Source organism: Fundulus heteroclitus, chromosome 9 (assembly GCF_011125445.2).
Source record: "Fundulus heteroclitus isolate FHET01 chromosome 9, MU-UCD_Fhet_4.1, whole genome shotgun sequence".
NCBI lineage: Eukaryota > Metazoa > Chordata > Actinopteri > Cyprinodontiformes > Fundulidae > Fundulus > Fundulus heteroclitus.
Window position 1 is genome coordinate 18,380,932 of NC_046369.1, and position 15,899 is coordinate 18,396,830.

General features: G+C 38.2%; 3 protein-coding genes across 3 annotated transcripts; 2 read left to right on the forward strand and 1 right to left on the reverse strand.

Moving 5' to 3' along the window:
• Positions 1-603: 603 nt before the first annotated feature.
• LOC105928623 (plancitoxin-1) lies at positions 604-5,980 on the forward strand. Its single transcript, XM_012865976.3, has 7 exons — positions 604-806; positions 3,853-3,947; positions 4,032-4,194; positions 4,296-4,380; positions 4,472-4,630; positions 4,751-4,942; positions 5,104-5,980. Exons 1-7 carry the CDS (start codon positions 795-797, stop codon positions 5,472-5,474), a joined length of 1,077 nt encoding a protein of 358 aa, XP_012721430.2. The 5' UTR covers positions 604-794; the 3' UTR covers positions 5,475-5,980.
• A 723-nt stretch (positions 5,981-6,703) lies between these two features.
• On the forward strand, positions 6,704-12,219 carry rpf1 (ribosome production factor 1 homolog). The gene is made up of 9 exons (XM_012866068.3): positions 6,704-7,032; positions 7,218-7,274; positions 7,385-7,465; positions 7,599-7,694; positions 8,113-8,266; positions 9,338-9,420; positions 9,960-10,141; positions 11,144-11,270; positions 11,414-12,219. The coding sequence occupies exons 1-9, from the start codon at positions 6,796-6,798 to the stop codon at positions 11,453-11,455; spliced, it is 1,059 nt and encodes a 352-aa protein (XP_012721522.2). The 5' UTR covers positions 6,704-6,795; the 3' UTR covers positions 11,456-12,219.
• A 1,422-nt stretch (positions 12,220-13,641) lies between these two features.
• Positions 13,642-15,754, reverse strand: LOC105928621 (guanine nucleotide-binding protein G(I)/G(S)/G(O) subunit gamma-5). Its single transcript, XM_012865974.3, has 3 exons — positions 15,551-15,754; positions 15,252-15,400; positions 13,642-13,938 (listed from the first exon to the last, which is right to left on the reverse strand). The coding sequence occupies exons 1-2, from the start codon at positions 15,629-15,631 to the stop codon at positions 15,275-15,277; spliced, it is 207 nt and encodes a 68-aa protein (XP_012721428.1). The 5' UTR covers positions 15,632-15,754; the 3' UTR covers positions 13,642-13,938; positions 15,252-15,274.
• Positions 15,755-15,899: the final 145 nt, after the last annotated feature.

Sequence of the window (15,899 nt, forward strand, 5' to 3'; positions counted from 1 at the left end):
AATGATGTACAAACCAGTGTGTAAAAACTGAATGCACTATGTATCTGAATCAACATCCAGTCTGTTCCAGTTAAACATATTTTGGGGATTTATTTCATCTTGACTTGAGGTGACAACAGAAATGCCACTGTTTGCATTACACAGTGCCTCCTTGTGGCCAGACTTGTAAAAGGTAGTTTAGTAGTAATACCCACTGACAATGAAATTATGTAAATAATGGTGGATTGTATATGCGTGTGTATGTGTTTTGCTGGAGATTTTGTTTCCTAAAATAAATTTATGCCATATGAACTTATACCTGATACAGCCAACTATTTTTTTTATCTCTATGAAAGTGTTAACATTTTAGTTTAGGGCTAATAGTTGTGATAGAATAAATAAAAATAATCTTCATATTGTGCCATTGTGCTTTTTTGTAGCATGAGATGTACAGAATGAACATGTATGAATTGTTTCAAGAGTGCTTAGTGTGATTTGCATTTACAACTTCTACTCTTGTTTGTTGAAACATCATGGGAGTGTCGGCTGGTGTGGAGCAATTTAAACTTTTAAAACTGCTCAGTTTCACAATGACTGCTCCCTGTGAGAAATTATAGTGGACACTCAACTTACAGCAGGCACATCAAATAATTACAGGTTGCAATATTTAGCTTTTTTCACAGTGATAGTTTGAGCAACAAGGAAGCGGTTGAAGCACGACAAAGAGGCGTGGGTGTTAGTTTCCTTTTGATACTGACATATGACACAGCAGCTTTGTCAAACAGGTTGGTAGTCCAGTTTAAAGGCAAGTGAAGATGACAGCGCACGTAAGTTAAATGATCAAATATGTAAAAAGAAGTGTCCAAAATTAGTCATCTGAAACTCAGCAAACATTGTTATTTAACATAAAGACAGGATTGTTTGAATAAAGGATATAAATATTTGCAATGTTTCCTTTATATTGTTGTGTGTTTTGTAAGTACGGTGTTGTGAATGAATGAAAGCTCACAAAGTGAAAGTAGTCTAACATTTATGCTTTGGTTCTATATTTTGGTCCCATTCTGGACAGATAGTAAACCTTGGTGTCTTATTTCAATGTAGATTTAAACTGTGGGTTTAAACTGTGACTCGTTCTTGTTAAATGTAGTTGTGTTGCATCACTCAGGTCCAGGAAGTGTTTTTATTAGGAAGACTGAACTGTCACAACTCATTAGAAAATAGAGATATTCTATACCTATACTTGGGTATTAAAAGCGACAGTCTTGCACATTTGTACAAGACTGCAAAACAACTCATTGAAATGGTGTATAAACAAACGAATCACCAGAAACACTAAATAGTTTGACTGAATTTCTAGTTAAGCACTAGCAATGTATTTCGTAAGACACTGTACCACACTAGTATTTAACAGCCTGGAAAAAGGTTTCAGAGACAAACTTTTTAGATTTAACAAATGGAGAACAAAAACAGCTAAGACCTGTGAACTGTGTTGAGCGTTCAGTCTATCATCTGTTACATGCCAAGTTTTCGGTTATTCACTCTTAGAATAGCCTTGTTGGTGCTAAAATGCCATAATATGTTAGTCAATCTGTATATTTTTGGTAATGTTTATATGTCCAGGTAAAGAAATTGGAACACATTCTGTTTTTGTGACAGGTTTCACCAAAAGACCCAATTTAAAATGCGATGTGCTCAAAACTGATCCGTCCCCTCATCATTTATAAACATTTTTGGTTTGATTGATTAATATTTTGGAGAAGAAAAACTCTCCTCGGTACATGGTCACGGAGTGAACTGAAAAAAACTGGACCTGTAATTATGTAAAAGGATGTAAATCTTCAGTTAAAAAAGGTTAATATATGATGTTAAGAATCCCAGGAGAAAGATTAAAACTATGTGAATGAATTGCAATGAACTCTGGCTTCTTTGTACGGTATCTCAAATACAACTCTCCATAGTTTGGAAAAATGTAAAAACTTCATGCTATTGTGATACATCATGAACGTTGGGCAATTAGTTGGAAGAATGCAATGGTAAATTCTTCATCTCAAACAGTTTATTGAAAAAAAAGTTACCATCAAACATATAAACGAATCTCAATAACTTGACACGTGTTCCTAAGTTGACACCGACATCTGATACTGCTACCTTATTGTTTACTGAGGCATGGTGTTCCACTTTTCTTGAGTGACTCTCCTCAGGTCATTGAGGTTCCTGGGATGTAGAGTTACTGTCAAATGTTCTGATCCCATAGGTTTCCTTTGGGATTCAAGTCTGAAAAAAGTGCAAGCCACTCTTTTTCAGATAGCGCAGCCTCCGGGAGCCTTTCCCTGATGACACAATGTTATTTCCCTGATGTTATTCAGCTTGCCAAAATACCATTCGCAAGATGTAGGTGTATTGACTAAAAAGACTTAAAAAAAAAACAAGTCTTCTAAGTACTTGTCGGGTACAACAGCGGATGTTGTATAACAATTTCTAGACATCTCTTTTTTATTGAGTGTGAATCCATTTTCATCAGAGAGCAGCACTGAGCCCAGCTTGTTCTTCATACATCATAAAATGCTCCTTGGCCCATTTAAGACAACGACTCCTATGATCAGGTACCCCTGCAGGTCTTCTAAAATGTTCTCACGCTTCCTTGAGCTGAGCTGGCATCATTTAATATTTTAATAAAGTTTATCATCGCTTTTAAGCAGATGATATTCAACTGTATATGACCTCTTCCGCTGGATAGGCTGTACACCATTTATCTATGATTTGTTTCTTCCCTTAAAAAACAAAAAAACTGAGACTCTGATTATAGCTCCTCCTGAAATATTCATTGTGTTTTATTGTGTGTTACTTTATCTTTTTTTATTGGAGCCTGATTTTAATATTTAACTGCTGTTCTGTTAAGCGTTTTGTGATGTTTTTTGTCTGTGAAAGGCACAATAAACCTTACTTACTTACCGTCTAACACACTAAGCTCAGAAGCAACTTTCCTCTAAGAACATCCTGTTTGAAGCCTCAGTGATGAGGCATGATGAAGATAACTATTTAACTCTAAACTGTCAATGAGCTGCAGCATTTCATCATAAAGCTGAATATCCCAGGCTTTTTGAGATTAGTAAATGTGTCTCCAGCTGTTTTTAGGTGTTTTGTTTGTTTTTGGCCAAAGATCAATCTCTCGGGTTTGAGACTCTCAGATTGCAAATAACTTATACATAAAATCTTAACCAAAAGTGGGATGCAATGCCTGTCTCTTTAATTTCTAGAAAAATTTAATTTTTCTAGAAAAGCTTAAAACTTTAGTAATCACTTTAGAAACTAACTTTTATTGAGTTTTTTTTTTTTTTTTTTTACATTTATTCCTTGGTATGGCAACCTGTCCTTGAAAGACAAGAACTGTTTATTTTTTTTCAAAATGGCAGGCAAAGTATTTGGTATTCAACAGCGCCCCCTGGGATCAGACAGATTGTAAAAAAAAGGCCAAAACCATCATAGCCAGCAGAGACCCATCCTCTTCTAGAGGAATTTATTTTACTTCCCTCAGGACGAAAGTAGTGGTTGCCATCCAGATGGTGCAATCATTACAAATATTCCTTTGTCCTAAGCGCTATCAAGGCTCTTAATCAAATTTGAGCAAATTTGAGCAAGCACGGCACAATTTGGAACATTGTAGAATGTTTAATGGTTTTGTGGTATTACACTGATATGTGTAGATTATTTTCCCCGTGTGAGACATTAAAGAACTGAGCTGTACTAAAAGTAAACATAGGTTTACTGACAAAAGGCTTCAACACCAAAACAGTACAGGTTTTCACTTTGTTCTTAGCAATATGTTGTGAGAACTGCCTTTTTTTGTAGTCATGTTTTTTTCGATTGTTTCAGGCATTAATCGGATTCCTCCTCAGTGTCGGACTCTTGTTCAAAGCTTGTTATTCAGATGTGAAATGCAAGAACGACAAAGGAGAGGATGTCGACTGGTTGGTGAAGATTTCTGACCATATTCTCACCTCTGCTGAGCTTCAGTTGAATAAATGATCATCGATTCCCATTCTCACCATTAGGTATATTGTATACAAGCTGCCCAAAAAGATGGATGGTGGGTTGTCGTATTTGTACATGGATGAGAGCACTGGTGGGTGGAAACTCAGCAAGGAGAAAATCAGCAGTGAAAATGGCTTTCTAGCAAACACACTGAAACCTCTTCTCGATTTCTATGTCAGAAAGGTGACTTATCAGAAAAATATATAATAAACATAATGACAAAGCTTTTAGAGTTTGAGCTGTTTGTTTAATTTTTTTTTTCTTCATTCTTATGTAACTATCAGAGTGAAAGGTTTGGATACATCCTCTACAATGACCAACCTCCACCTCCATACTCTACTGTTTCTTCATCATTTGGTCACAGTAAAGGTTGGAAAGAATTATTTTCTATCTTATTGCACAGAACGTCCAGGTGGGCTGTCGAATTGATTTGTTATTATGTTGATTTGATTTCTTTTAGGGGTTGTGATGTTGGATCGCAACTTTGGACTTTGGCTTTCACACAGCACACCCAAATTTCCAACATATCGCAGTAGAGATATCTGGCCAAGCAGTGGGAATGAAAACGCCCAAACATTTCTTTGTGTTACATTTCCCTACCAGCAGTTTAAAGAAATAGGTAAGTATTTCTTCAACCTATTGCTTGGAGAAATATGTAAGCTCCTGGAGGAGCTTCATGGAGTTGCACATCATGCAAAAAGTATTAACATGTTTCAAAACATGCCATTTAAATCCTCAGGACTGCAGCTACAATACATCCATGCCTATTCATTTGACTCTGAAATCCCAAAAACTTTTCATAAGGAGCTGCAGTGTGTTGCACAGAGAAGCTGCTACCCAAAAAGAGAGCCCTGGTTCCGTATAACGAGGCTGAACTCTGCAGCAGGGCGCAGTTTCACCAGCTTTGCAAAATACACGCGCTTTAAAGATGGTGAGTATTGGCACCGCACGCAAAAAAAATAATAATATAACATTCTGTGTAAAATGTCTTAAAAATATGTTTTAAAAAACAACAACCAAAAAAACAAAATACATTGTCTGAAATCTGCGATGAACTGTTACTTTTCTGCTTTTCATATATCCAAATCCCAGACCTTTACTCTGGACTTATAGTAGACCACGTGTCTCAGGATCTCTTTGTAAAGAGCTGGGGGAATATGAAACGCCCTCTTCCCTCCAACTGCAGCTCAGGGCTCGCTCATCGTGTCTACAATGTAAAGAAAGTGCGGCTGGAGAGGAGGAGTCCCTTCAGTGACACTGTGGATCACTCTAAGTGGTGCGTGACCTCAGACGGTGGCATGGCCTGCATCGCTGATATGAACAGGGAGGTCAGTCAGATGAGCAGAGGAGGAGGAGCAATCTGCACTGAAGATGCAGGAGTGGGACAAGCTTTCAGAAAAAGTATCTCAGAATATGAACAATGTAAGAGGTCTCATTCTGACGTTCATAAAAGAGAACTCTAAAGCCGACAAAAGCGCTAAAATGAACCATGTGGGTGACACCTGAGAATTTTCATGGCATGTTTGGAGTATATTGTTTTTGGTCCTCCTGCTAATCTTTTGTAAAAATTTGCTCTCCAGCTTTGTGTATGTTGTCTAAAATGTGTCAAACGGAGAAACAAACACACACGGTGTTGCATACATATCTGTGAAATTACTTAGATTTTAACTATTGTATGGAGGGTTTTTTTGTGTTTCTATATGTGGTGTCAAAATATGGGACGGAATAAATGGGAGCCTGAAGTACTGTTCAAGTTTAAAACACAGAAGAAAGATGTGAATTTTATGAGATGTAAGTTGGAGGATTATTGGCAAGGTAATCATACATGTTCACCAAGAATGGTGTATTAATATATTTACATGGATAATAAGGGGATTTATGTTTTCATAGCACAAGCAATATAACAAGCAATAAGATACTTGCATGATATATTGCACAGACAAGGCCAAAACTGGAACTGAGAGAGAGGGTTGGGGAGAGTGGGGGGTATTTAATATATTTTTTCTGTAATGTTGTATTGTTTTGTATTGGTTGTATTGTTTGCCTTTAATTATATGTGTTCAAAATCAACTATCTAACTTTATTCTTGTTTTTTTAAGACAGGTGCAAGTGATAAGTAAATAAATACATGAATTAATTAAAAATATTAATAAAATACAAATTAAGAATTTTAAGAGTACTGATGTATTGAGCCTTTTAAATGAAACCCATCTCTATTGAGTGTGTAAGGGAAAAATAACATTTAGTGCAATCTACTGCAGAGAAAAGGAACTATTGGACCCCATGTTTTGGGATATTCCGTGAGCAATTGTTGGAAAGCTGTATCCAGAAAGTCATGATATTCACTCTTAAATAATAGATTGTAACATAATAGGTAACAATCAGTCTTTAATAGTTATTATGAGCGTTTGCATCGATTAGTTAGGTTTTTAATGACAAAAGTTTGACTTGAAATCTAAAATTCTAATTTCGGAGCTGATTGTGATTTTCGAAATCTACAATTATAACTTTAAACTTCAAAATTATGAATTTAACATTCAAAAGTGTGATTTTTTTATCTCATAATTATCATGTGCAAATACGCTTCATTAAAATGTAGCCGCCAGTTTTCAGGCGTCACTGAGAGTGAGAGACAGTACCCCTCCCCGCCACTAGAGGTCGCACACTTTCATCGCTGGGCTTCCTCAGTTCACCTCCCGAACCAGGAAGTGAACGGAGTCCAACAAGACTGCCTGGGCACACGTGAGGTAACAACCCAAAACACACAGGTGACGCTGGAAAAAGATGGATATTACAGAAGTTCCCACGAATCAGAGCAGCAAAGGCAAGAAAAAGAAAAACAAGAAGTCGGCGAAAGCCAAGACGAAGGTTGAAAACATGGAGGTGGAAAAAGAGAGCAGCGCCGTGGAGAAGAAGCCCGAGCCAGCGGCTACGTTTCCCCCCACATTCAGTGTGTCTGAGATCAAGAACAAACAGCGGAGACACCTCATGTTCATGAAGTTCAAGCAGGAGAAGAGGAAGGTAATCAGAGAGCCTGCAGGAACAAACTGAACCCCAATGAGCTCCTAGCGCAGAGTTAAAAGTCGCCCTGTGGAGATCATAGTGTCAACACACTTATCACCATCTGGGGAAAAATAGCTCGACTTTTGTCCTGGAGTATGTTTAAAATCTCATGTCTGTTGTTGTTGTTTTTTAATGTCTTTTAGCAAAAACTTCAATTGAGGAAAAAAAAGAGAAAAGAAAGGGAAGCGTTGGGTGACAAGGTGAGTGTTTTAGTCTTTTCGCCTTCTACTCTGTTGTCAGCCTTTTAATGATCCTGTCTCTTGACCAAGAAAGACTATTATAAGTTATTGTCATTCATTCTGTCACTTAGGCGCCACCAAAGGAGGTCCCCAAAACGATAGAAAACCAGAGAGTGTTTGATGAGACAACAGTTGATCCAGAGGATGAGGAGGTTTGGGTTTTGCTTTTTGGTGTTGTCTCAAGGATATATATATATATATATATATATATATATATATATATATATATATATATATATATATATATATATACTGTAAGTTTTATTCATCTTTGCTCATGTTCAGGTTGCTTTTGATGAGGGAACAGATGAATTTTCAGCATATTTCAACGGGCTAACGAATCCCAAAGTGCTCATCACGACATCAGACAGACCCAGAGGGGTGAGTCTCTGCCGGCTGTCATCATAAATTAGAGTTATACTTGTTTTAAGACATGTTTTAATAATAGAAAATGTGGCTAGTTTTAGTATCATGTGATTTTTTTTTTTTTCATGGATGATTTGCTGATTCAATAATTCGTATGTAATGTTTATACAAGAAGCTATATAATGTGATGAGATTTCAGCTCTTAGGTTGCATGTTGAAATTAATGTTGAAGAATACAGAATTAGTATTTAATTTAGACGGGTTTATTTAGAAATCTCTAAATGTAGGAAATATCCTAAATTTTGGCTCAATCCAAACTATAAGTTGGTTGTAAATTTATTTTGCCTAATAGATGCATAAAGAAAACAGCCCCCCTTTCCGCATATACCATAAATGTGAAACCATCTCTACTTGGGTAATTTGTGTCTTGCAGAGAACAATGAAGTTTTGCGAGCAGCTGGCCACTGTCATCCCAAACGCTCATGTTTATTATAGAAGAGGACTGGCCCTAAAGAGGATCATTCCTCAGTGTGTTGCCAGGAACTTCACGTACATGATGGTCATCAATGAGGATCGCCAAGTGCCCAGTATCCTGACTTCATAAAGCTCTTCTGATGACACGAGATCTGTTTAGATCTATTCAGTTTTTGTTCCTGCTTGAATTGTCGCTGTTACTCACCTGGCTGCACAATATATTGCAAATTTGTCCTCCTTGTAATATGTTTTTGTAGGTAACAAAAGCTCAAACGACAGATTGAATTTGAAGTAATATTAGCTAATTACCGTATTTTTCGGACTATGAGTCGCTCCGGAATAATATGTTGCATCAGTCAAAAAATGCGTTATAAATAGGAAAAAAAACATATATACGTGGCACCGTACTATAGGCATTTATTTAGACATTTATTTCACACAATCCAAGACTAAAAACTGACATTTAATCTGGTGAACTAATTTAAATTACACCGCTGCATCCACAACCAGCTGAATAACATGGAACATACCTGGGAGGATGAATGAGGTAAATTAGCAACGCCAACGAGCGAGGTTTTATCCAGCGTATTTTAGCGTTAAGGCCCGTTATGCTGAAAGTTATCAAACTTGCGCCTAAATTAGACCGTGGGCGTAACAGTGCCACGTGCTAAGCTAACAGTACGACGATGGACGTTATGAAACGCCAGGACAACCGACCTGTAAGCTAGCGCTAGCTGTTATTAGCTTCACAGACAGCCCAATAACAGGGCTCTGATGGGGTCTGGGCCTTTCAAGCTGCACCAGGCAACGCTCCCCCTGTCTGAATGTATACTCAAACATCAAAACAACATACAAACATGTGTTCAGACTTTGTTGTCCATAAGGTAATGTTTCAATTAATTTTTAAGCAGTACAGGAGCAGGATAGTTTTCACAAGCCTAGCAGGTCCTCTTGTGGCTATAGAGGGTAATATTTACTACATGGTTCATACTGGTCAATATAATTTACCATTCTAAATATAAGTTGCAGGATCGGCCACATTATGGAAAAAAAGTGAGTTATAGTCCGAAGAATACGGTATATAAATATAATTAGCAACATAAGACAGTAATACCGACGCAGACTGACATTAAGGTTTTTTGTTGTATTTTTCTCATGTCTGCGTCCTTAATAGTTATTTTAAGACGGTTTGGTTCTCTGTCACCTTCCTGACGGGCCAACTGCGCACTTCAAAGTCAGCAGTGTTCGACTACGTAAAGAGATGAAGGCAAGTGAAGTAAATCAATCCTTCTATAAAGGCTTTGTTTTGGCACAGAGCTGAATTATCGTCACCCCAAAGCTGCATCGGGTTTGCTAACACTGGATGTTTAGGTTACATGTTTGGATACTTGTGGAAAATATTTGTTTTAACACATTTCTTTATCTATCCCTTTGACTAAAACTAGTATTGATCCATTAAGCTTTTTTTCTGCTGTCTGTCCATCCAATGTTCTGGGGTTATTTTAGGCTTGTTGTTTAAAGCCTGACCACAGAAGTAATATTTTCTTTTTAGGCTTTAATGACTGGCTAAAAAGGACTGGAAACTCTGTAAATAGAAGTCTGGCAAAGTATGAAACTGTAAGGGGAAAGTATAAACCATGCTGCGTTGAGCTTCCATTTTTGGCGCTCTTTCCCTAAATTGAATACCATTTGGTATTGTAGGTTTTAGGTAAACTCAGGGAGACTAAACTCAAAGATCCACCACAGCTCTCGCCCTCATAGATGGATGTTCCTCAGTGCTGATCCTCGTCCGTTTCCTCTTTTCAGAGACGAGGTAAAGACCCAACCGAACACTATCCAGAGGTGATCCTCAACAACTTCAGCACCCGCCTTGGACACAGCATCGGTCGTCTGTTTGCTGCCCTCTTCCCACAGAACCCTCAGTTTGTGGGTCGCCAGGTCGCCACCTTTCACAACCAGAGAGACTTCATCTTTTTTAGATTCCACAGGTAAACGTTCAGGCTTCATCACGCACACCCACTTCCATCAACAGGAATGTTGTTGTTTTTTTGTAAATATTCCACAAATCGTAACGTCTTGTATTAACCTACCAGAAGCTTACAAAGCTATGACATCATCATCATCTGGACTTTCCCTAATTGCTTAAAGGCAATTGGAAGTAAACGGGCCTAAAACAGGAAACATGAAGTCTAATTTAATGTCAGACAGTGAGAACTAATTGCTGTGTGTCTGTTTATACAATCTTAATGTCAAGCAATAGAGACTCTGTTGGCTTTAGTTCCTCCTCAGCAGTAGGTACTCCATCAAGGCAAAACTTTTACCTGTTTGCTAAATGTGGCCACAGCTTCAGAATATTTTCTGCCAAACTGCTCACTGCCCCTAAAGGTGCATTCACATTGGCGCCACAATGTCGCCAGTTTTGCGTACTGTCCCCCGCCTGACATTTATCGCCGTTCATTGACACAGCAGGCCGACCGCAGACCGCCACTATCAGCTTGTCTTCCATGTTGAATGAACGCTGTTGCGTCTCCGCCGCAGTCCTTCACGTCACAGCCACATCTAGTTCCTGATTGGTTGTCGCAGCTCGACAAGAAGACACAATAGTTCAGCCTTTTCAACTCCAGCAACTGTCGCTTCGCATCCATCGCAGGTGTCGTGTCGCTCTAGCTTCGCTTCAGTTGCCAAAATCGTGCATTTTGCGTCGTTACAATTGCCTGTGTGGCAAATCTGTCGCTCAATGTGAACGCACCTTAAAACTTTAGAGTGACACTTCTCCTGTTAGACATGGGTAAAAACCATTTAGAAAAGTTTTTAGACTTTGCAGGTGTTCCCTTTACTGGCGTTCCCATCCTGTCTTGGTCGAAGTACGAACTTTTTACCTATCGATAACATTGGCGTACCCTGGAAAAATGGGGCCATGGTTAAACAAAATTCAGCCATTTTAATGTTTTTAAGAAGGTTGAATAAAACATTTCCTGTATTTTGATAAGGTACATCTTCAAGAACGAGAAAAAAGTTGGTATTCAAGAGCTGGGACCTCGGTTCACTCTGAAACTGCGATCTCTACAGAAGGGCACGTTCGACTCGAAGTACGGAGAGTACGAATGGGTGCTAAAGGTGAGCCTGTCCGCTTGTTTAGTACCTGGTATTAGTATTTATTCCTGTAGTTTAGAATGAATATTTGGTGCAGCCTGAAGTACATGTCAAATATTTAAATTTATTTTTTTTATTTGTAAAATGAAAATGTCTTCCTCTTTCAGCGCCATGAGATGGATGCCTGCAGACGGAAGTTCCAGCTTTGAGATCTCGCCGATTGCGGTTCGAGGTCCAACAAACATTTGTGGACTTGCACAAATTTTCTCCACAGGGTCTTGGAAACCTGTGGTAGCTGTACAGAGATCCAGGTCTTAGTGATGAACTGGCGCTGCCATGTTCTCTGGAACCAGTTAATGTATAAACGTTTAATATTGTATTCCTGTTTGACTTCAGTCATCATTAGGAGACTTTTTAGACTTTGCAGAAATGAGTTGAATAGTGAGAGATGATAGAAGAGACGTGTCTGGATTTGACCGCTGTGTTATAAAGTAAAAAAAAAAAAGGTAACTTTTTAACCTTTTTGGGTTAAGTTTGACCCATTCTCATGCTTAGTCATATCAAAAGTACAATACATTTTTATTGTAACAAGGATCCTTGTGTATGCTCAGAAACAGCAGTTTTAACACAACAGAATTAGTTTTCACTAATTTAGTTAATTCTAAATGTCTGTTAATAAAAACTTACTTATGCTGTTTTGGGTAAACTATGAGCCGGCAGCATAATGCATACTGGCTTGTTGCATGCATCAACTTAACAGCTGGAAGTCATTCTATGGCACATGTTTGCCTCTCTACAACCACAAATGTTTTGTTTGCGTGAACCACCTCAGCTTTTGATGCGGCGAAGCAGCGGCTCTACTCTGAGCTCCTCATCTTATCTCCACCCTATTGTGTAAGCTTGTTTCAGTCGTCTGGGATCTGGTTTTTTTGGGTTGTCACCATGTGAATAAAGCTCAAGACAGACCAATAAATCGAGGGCTTTGTTTCTTTGGATCTGCCCTTACTTCAGGACTATGACCAGAAACACCATTACCGCATATGAAGCCCAGATCCGTCTCCCGCTCCTAAATCTGATACCCTCCTCTCCACATGTGTAAATCTATTCCTGTGCATTGTTTTTCAATGTTCAGTTCTTTAAATTTAGAGTTTGCACTAGCCATGTAGAGAAATATAAAGTTGGCTTCATGAAAAAAAAAATTCTGATCCATTTTGAGCCGTAAGACCGCTGATGAAACTGTTTTGGTTCAAAACTTTTTGGGGGATGGTACAGGTGCACTACGATTAGTCTGATAGAACTAGATAATTTTACTCATCTTCACAATAAGTGCATTTGTGGATTGAAACAGCTTAAATTGTAACTGAACGGTACATTCTAAGATGAAACGTCAATGGGGCAAAAACTACATTTCCATTGATCTGAATGCATTAAATTTAAGTGGATAAAGAAAACATTCAGTAAGTTTTTTAGGGCCCAAGTTTCATCATGGGTCAATTTTGACTCGCTAACACTAAAGATTTCAGCATCTAACACGTTACAAGGCTTAGCGTGTTCCTGAAACATGCAGTTTCTGCAAAAGTGAACTATTACAGTTAATACTAACAGCAAAGATATCAAACTGCAAGTTATGCATGTAGATGTCGGGGAAAAAGCAAATCTTAAATACAGAGCCTCCACCAGGACAGGTAAACGAGACTGAGGGTGTTCTGATGTTTATCTGCATGACTGGGAAGAAAATATCCTGGTGGAAGAAAAGGCAGCCCGCAAAATATAGATGGAAATGTAGATGAAACTAAACTTAGTCACTGTACAGTAACCCAAAAAAAAAAAAAATCACTAAAACAAGTCACAACCTGGCAAATTCCCTTGAGGCATTTCAACAGTGATGTCTTTCAGCACAGAAGCATTTAGAAACCGGCAGCTGAATCAGCGATAGCATCAGGACTTGCATTTCTAGAGAAATGTTTTTTTCCCTCTCTTTAAAAGCTGAAGCATAACAGGGAATTGGAATGCGTCCCACAGCTTCAGGGTTCCAGTGTGGGAAGACCGACAGTCAACCGTTCAGGGAAGTGGATTGGATTCATGGTTCTGCAGAAACAGACCCAGGGGTCTTTGTGAAGAAATAACCGTCGGTTTCCTTTTTCTCACTCTGGATAAGTCCGATATATTTTAATAAATTAGTTTTGGAAAACTGGATATAATCTCGGTAAATCCCGGCTCCAGTCCTCACGAGCTGCTTTTCCTGCAACTTCTGAATGCACCCGAATCCTCCATCGCCATGTGTACATGGTTTACCCAGTAAACTATACTAAAGGGTAAATGGGTTCAGTTGTTGCTTTTGAGTAAAAAACACAAGTTCTTAAAATATCAAGAGAAAACGAAAACGTGGAGCTCTAATTTCACAATGTGGAAACAGTTTAGTTTTATTGAGGAATGAGACATTTACATTTCAGAAGGCACATATGTTAGTTCTATGCAGGAAGGCTGAGGCATTTCTTATGCACCAAGAAATAAAATGTGAATTAATTTTTAAAAAAGGAGGTTAAAGTTTAAAACAAACAAAAAAAAAAACAACATCAAACAAGGGCTCAAGTTATGTTTCCTGGCCCGAATTCCCAAAGACTCCTGAGACGATTCCAGTCCATTTTGCAGGATCCTGCAGCACAGCTCAACAAGGCACATCATCCAAAACCTAAAGAAACAACATATCGGTAAAACAACCTCCTGAACAAAACAAAACCATGCCCACATGCCCAGATTTTAGCAGGATAAACTTCATTTTCAATCACCATTTTAGTAAGTGCTACAAAGGAGCATTGTCCCACATTTTGCTTCTTTTTTTTGTAACAAAACCCCAAAAAATAAATACATGGCATATTTTTGGTAATCTATTGATGACAGAGACATGCCTGTAGACTAAATTCAGGAATGGTCCACTTTCCTGAATAAAGCCAGGATGAATTATGGGTATTTTGTTCCAAAACAGACAATATAATTGTAAAAATAAAAGATTTCCCAACAGAAGGGTTTAGTTTGTAACATTTCATATAATATTCATTTGTTAAATGATTAGCAACTGGAAAACTGTCCATGAATCTAAAAAACGGCAAAACTTTTAACCTTGACACACGAGTTGTCATTTGCTTCGACAACTCTTAAAAATTATGCTAATGTACCAAAATATCACTGTGTTTTGTCCGACAGAGGCAAGCTTTTTGTTTTTCTCCTTCAGCCTCGTCACAACTACCGCTGTATATTAGCTCAAACTCTTCTGTTATTAAATCTCAATTTAAAAAAATAAAAAATAAACATATCTACAGTTATACTGCATTTTAATCTTGTACAAGTAGAAGCTTTCACTATTCTTCCCCTTCCTCAGTTTAATATATTAATTTAGTTTATATCATGTTTAAATTCTTAACGTGAATAAAATGCTATTTTTTGTGTTTTGGTCAACACAAGTTTATTTTCAAAGGTGATTTATAAGTAAACTTCGCTAAATAACCCATTCATCATTTAACATAAAATAGTTTTGCTAAAAAAATTAAAAAAAAATCATCCAACTACCTTGCTGATCAATTTGTCTTAGCCCTCCTTAGAGCCAAATTCGACTTAATTTAAACACTATAAACACATTTAAACACACTTTAACAACAAAGTGGCTGCAAAGTGCAGCACATAAAATAAACGTAATAGTAAAAATAATCTCATAAGCATAATAAAAACTTAAATAAGTAAAGATTTTTGCTAATTCAAATAACAAGTCTTGAACATGTGGCATAAAATAAAAATAAAAAAAGATGCCAGCTTCTACTCATGTAAAATACTCAACAATAAAACAAGCCAGTCTTCTTTGCTTAAAAGATGTTTTTGCTAAAAGCCAAACAGCAGCATTGTTGGCTGCCATGAAATAAAACCCCTGCCAATTTCCACCGGATCGTCAAGACAGGAGGACCCTATAGATCTTAATCACGGAGAGAAAGTAGGTTGTTTTCTGGTACTCACCGCGGTCGCCCGGCCTGTCGGGACTATAGGAAGGAGCAGACTTTCTGCGGTCTGAACGGGTTGTTGCTGGAAGACATGCCGGTGAGCAGGGGGTCCTGCTGGGCGTTCTGGAGGCAAAACTGCTGGAGGTCCGCGGCGGCCTGGGAGACCTGGCGGAAACAGAGCCGTCGTTAATAAACCGCTTCAGCTAAACGAACGGAGATCCCGAAACTTCACCACCAGCCAGACCATCTCGATAAACAGAAACGCGCGGAGATGACCGAGACGGACACACGCCCTAGCGAACACTAAAAACTTACCTTAACTCTGTTTATGCCCGCTTCAAAGCGCAACTGTTGAACAACTTTCTTCATGGCAACGACGTTGGCTGGTCCCGGCATCACTGCGGTCTAAAACGGCTTTATTATTCACAAAATAAGTGTGTAAAAGTTCACTCAAACCCAGTTGCCTTTATTAGCTGCCAAGCTAACGCTTTTTATCCAAGGAATAAGAGCTTCCGGTTTTCTTTATAGGCGTGCCCCTAGTGCTGCCTTCAGGTGTTGTCAGGAAATTCGATGCGTTTAAAAGTTTTCTACGCAGCCTCCTGTGTAATTTTAAATGGAATGGGCAACAAATGTATATATATTGGATGTCGTTTATAATTACTTT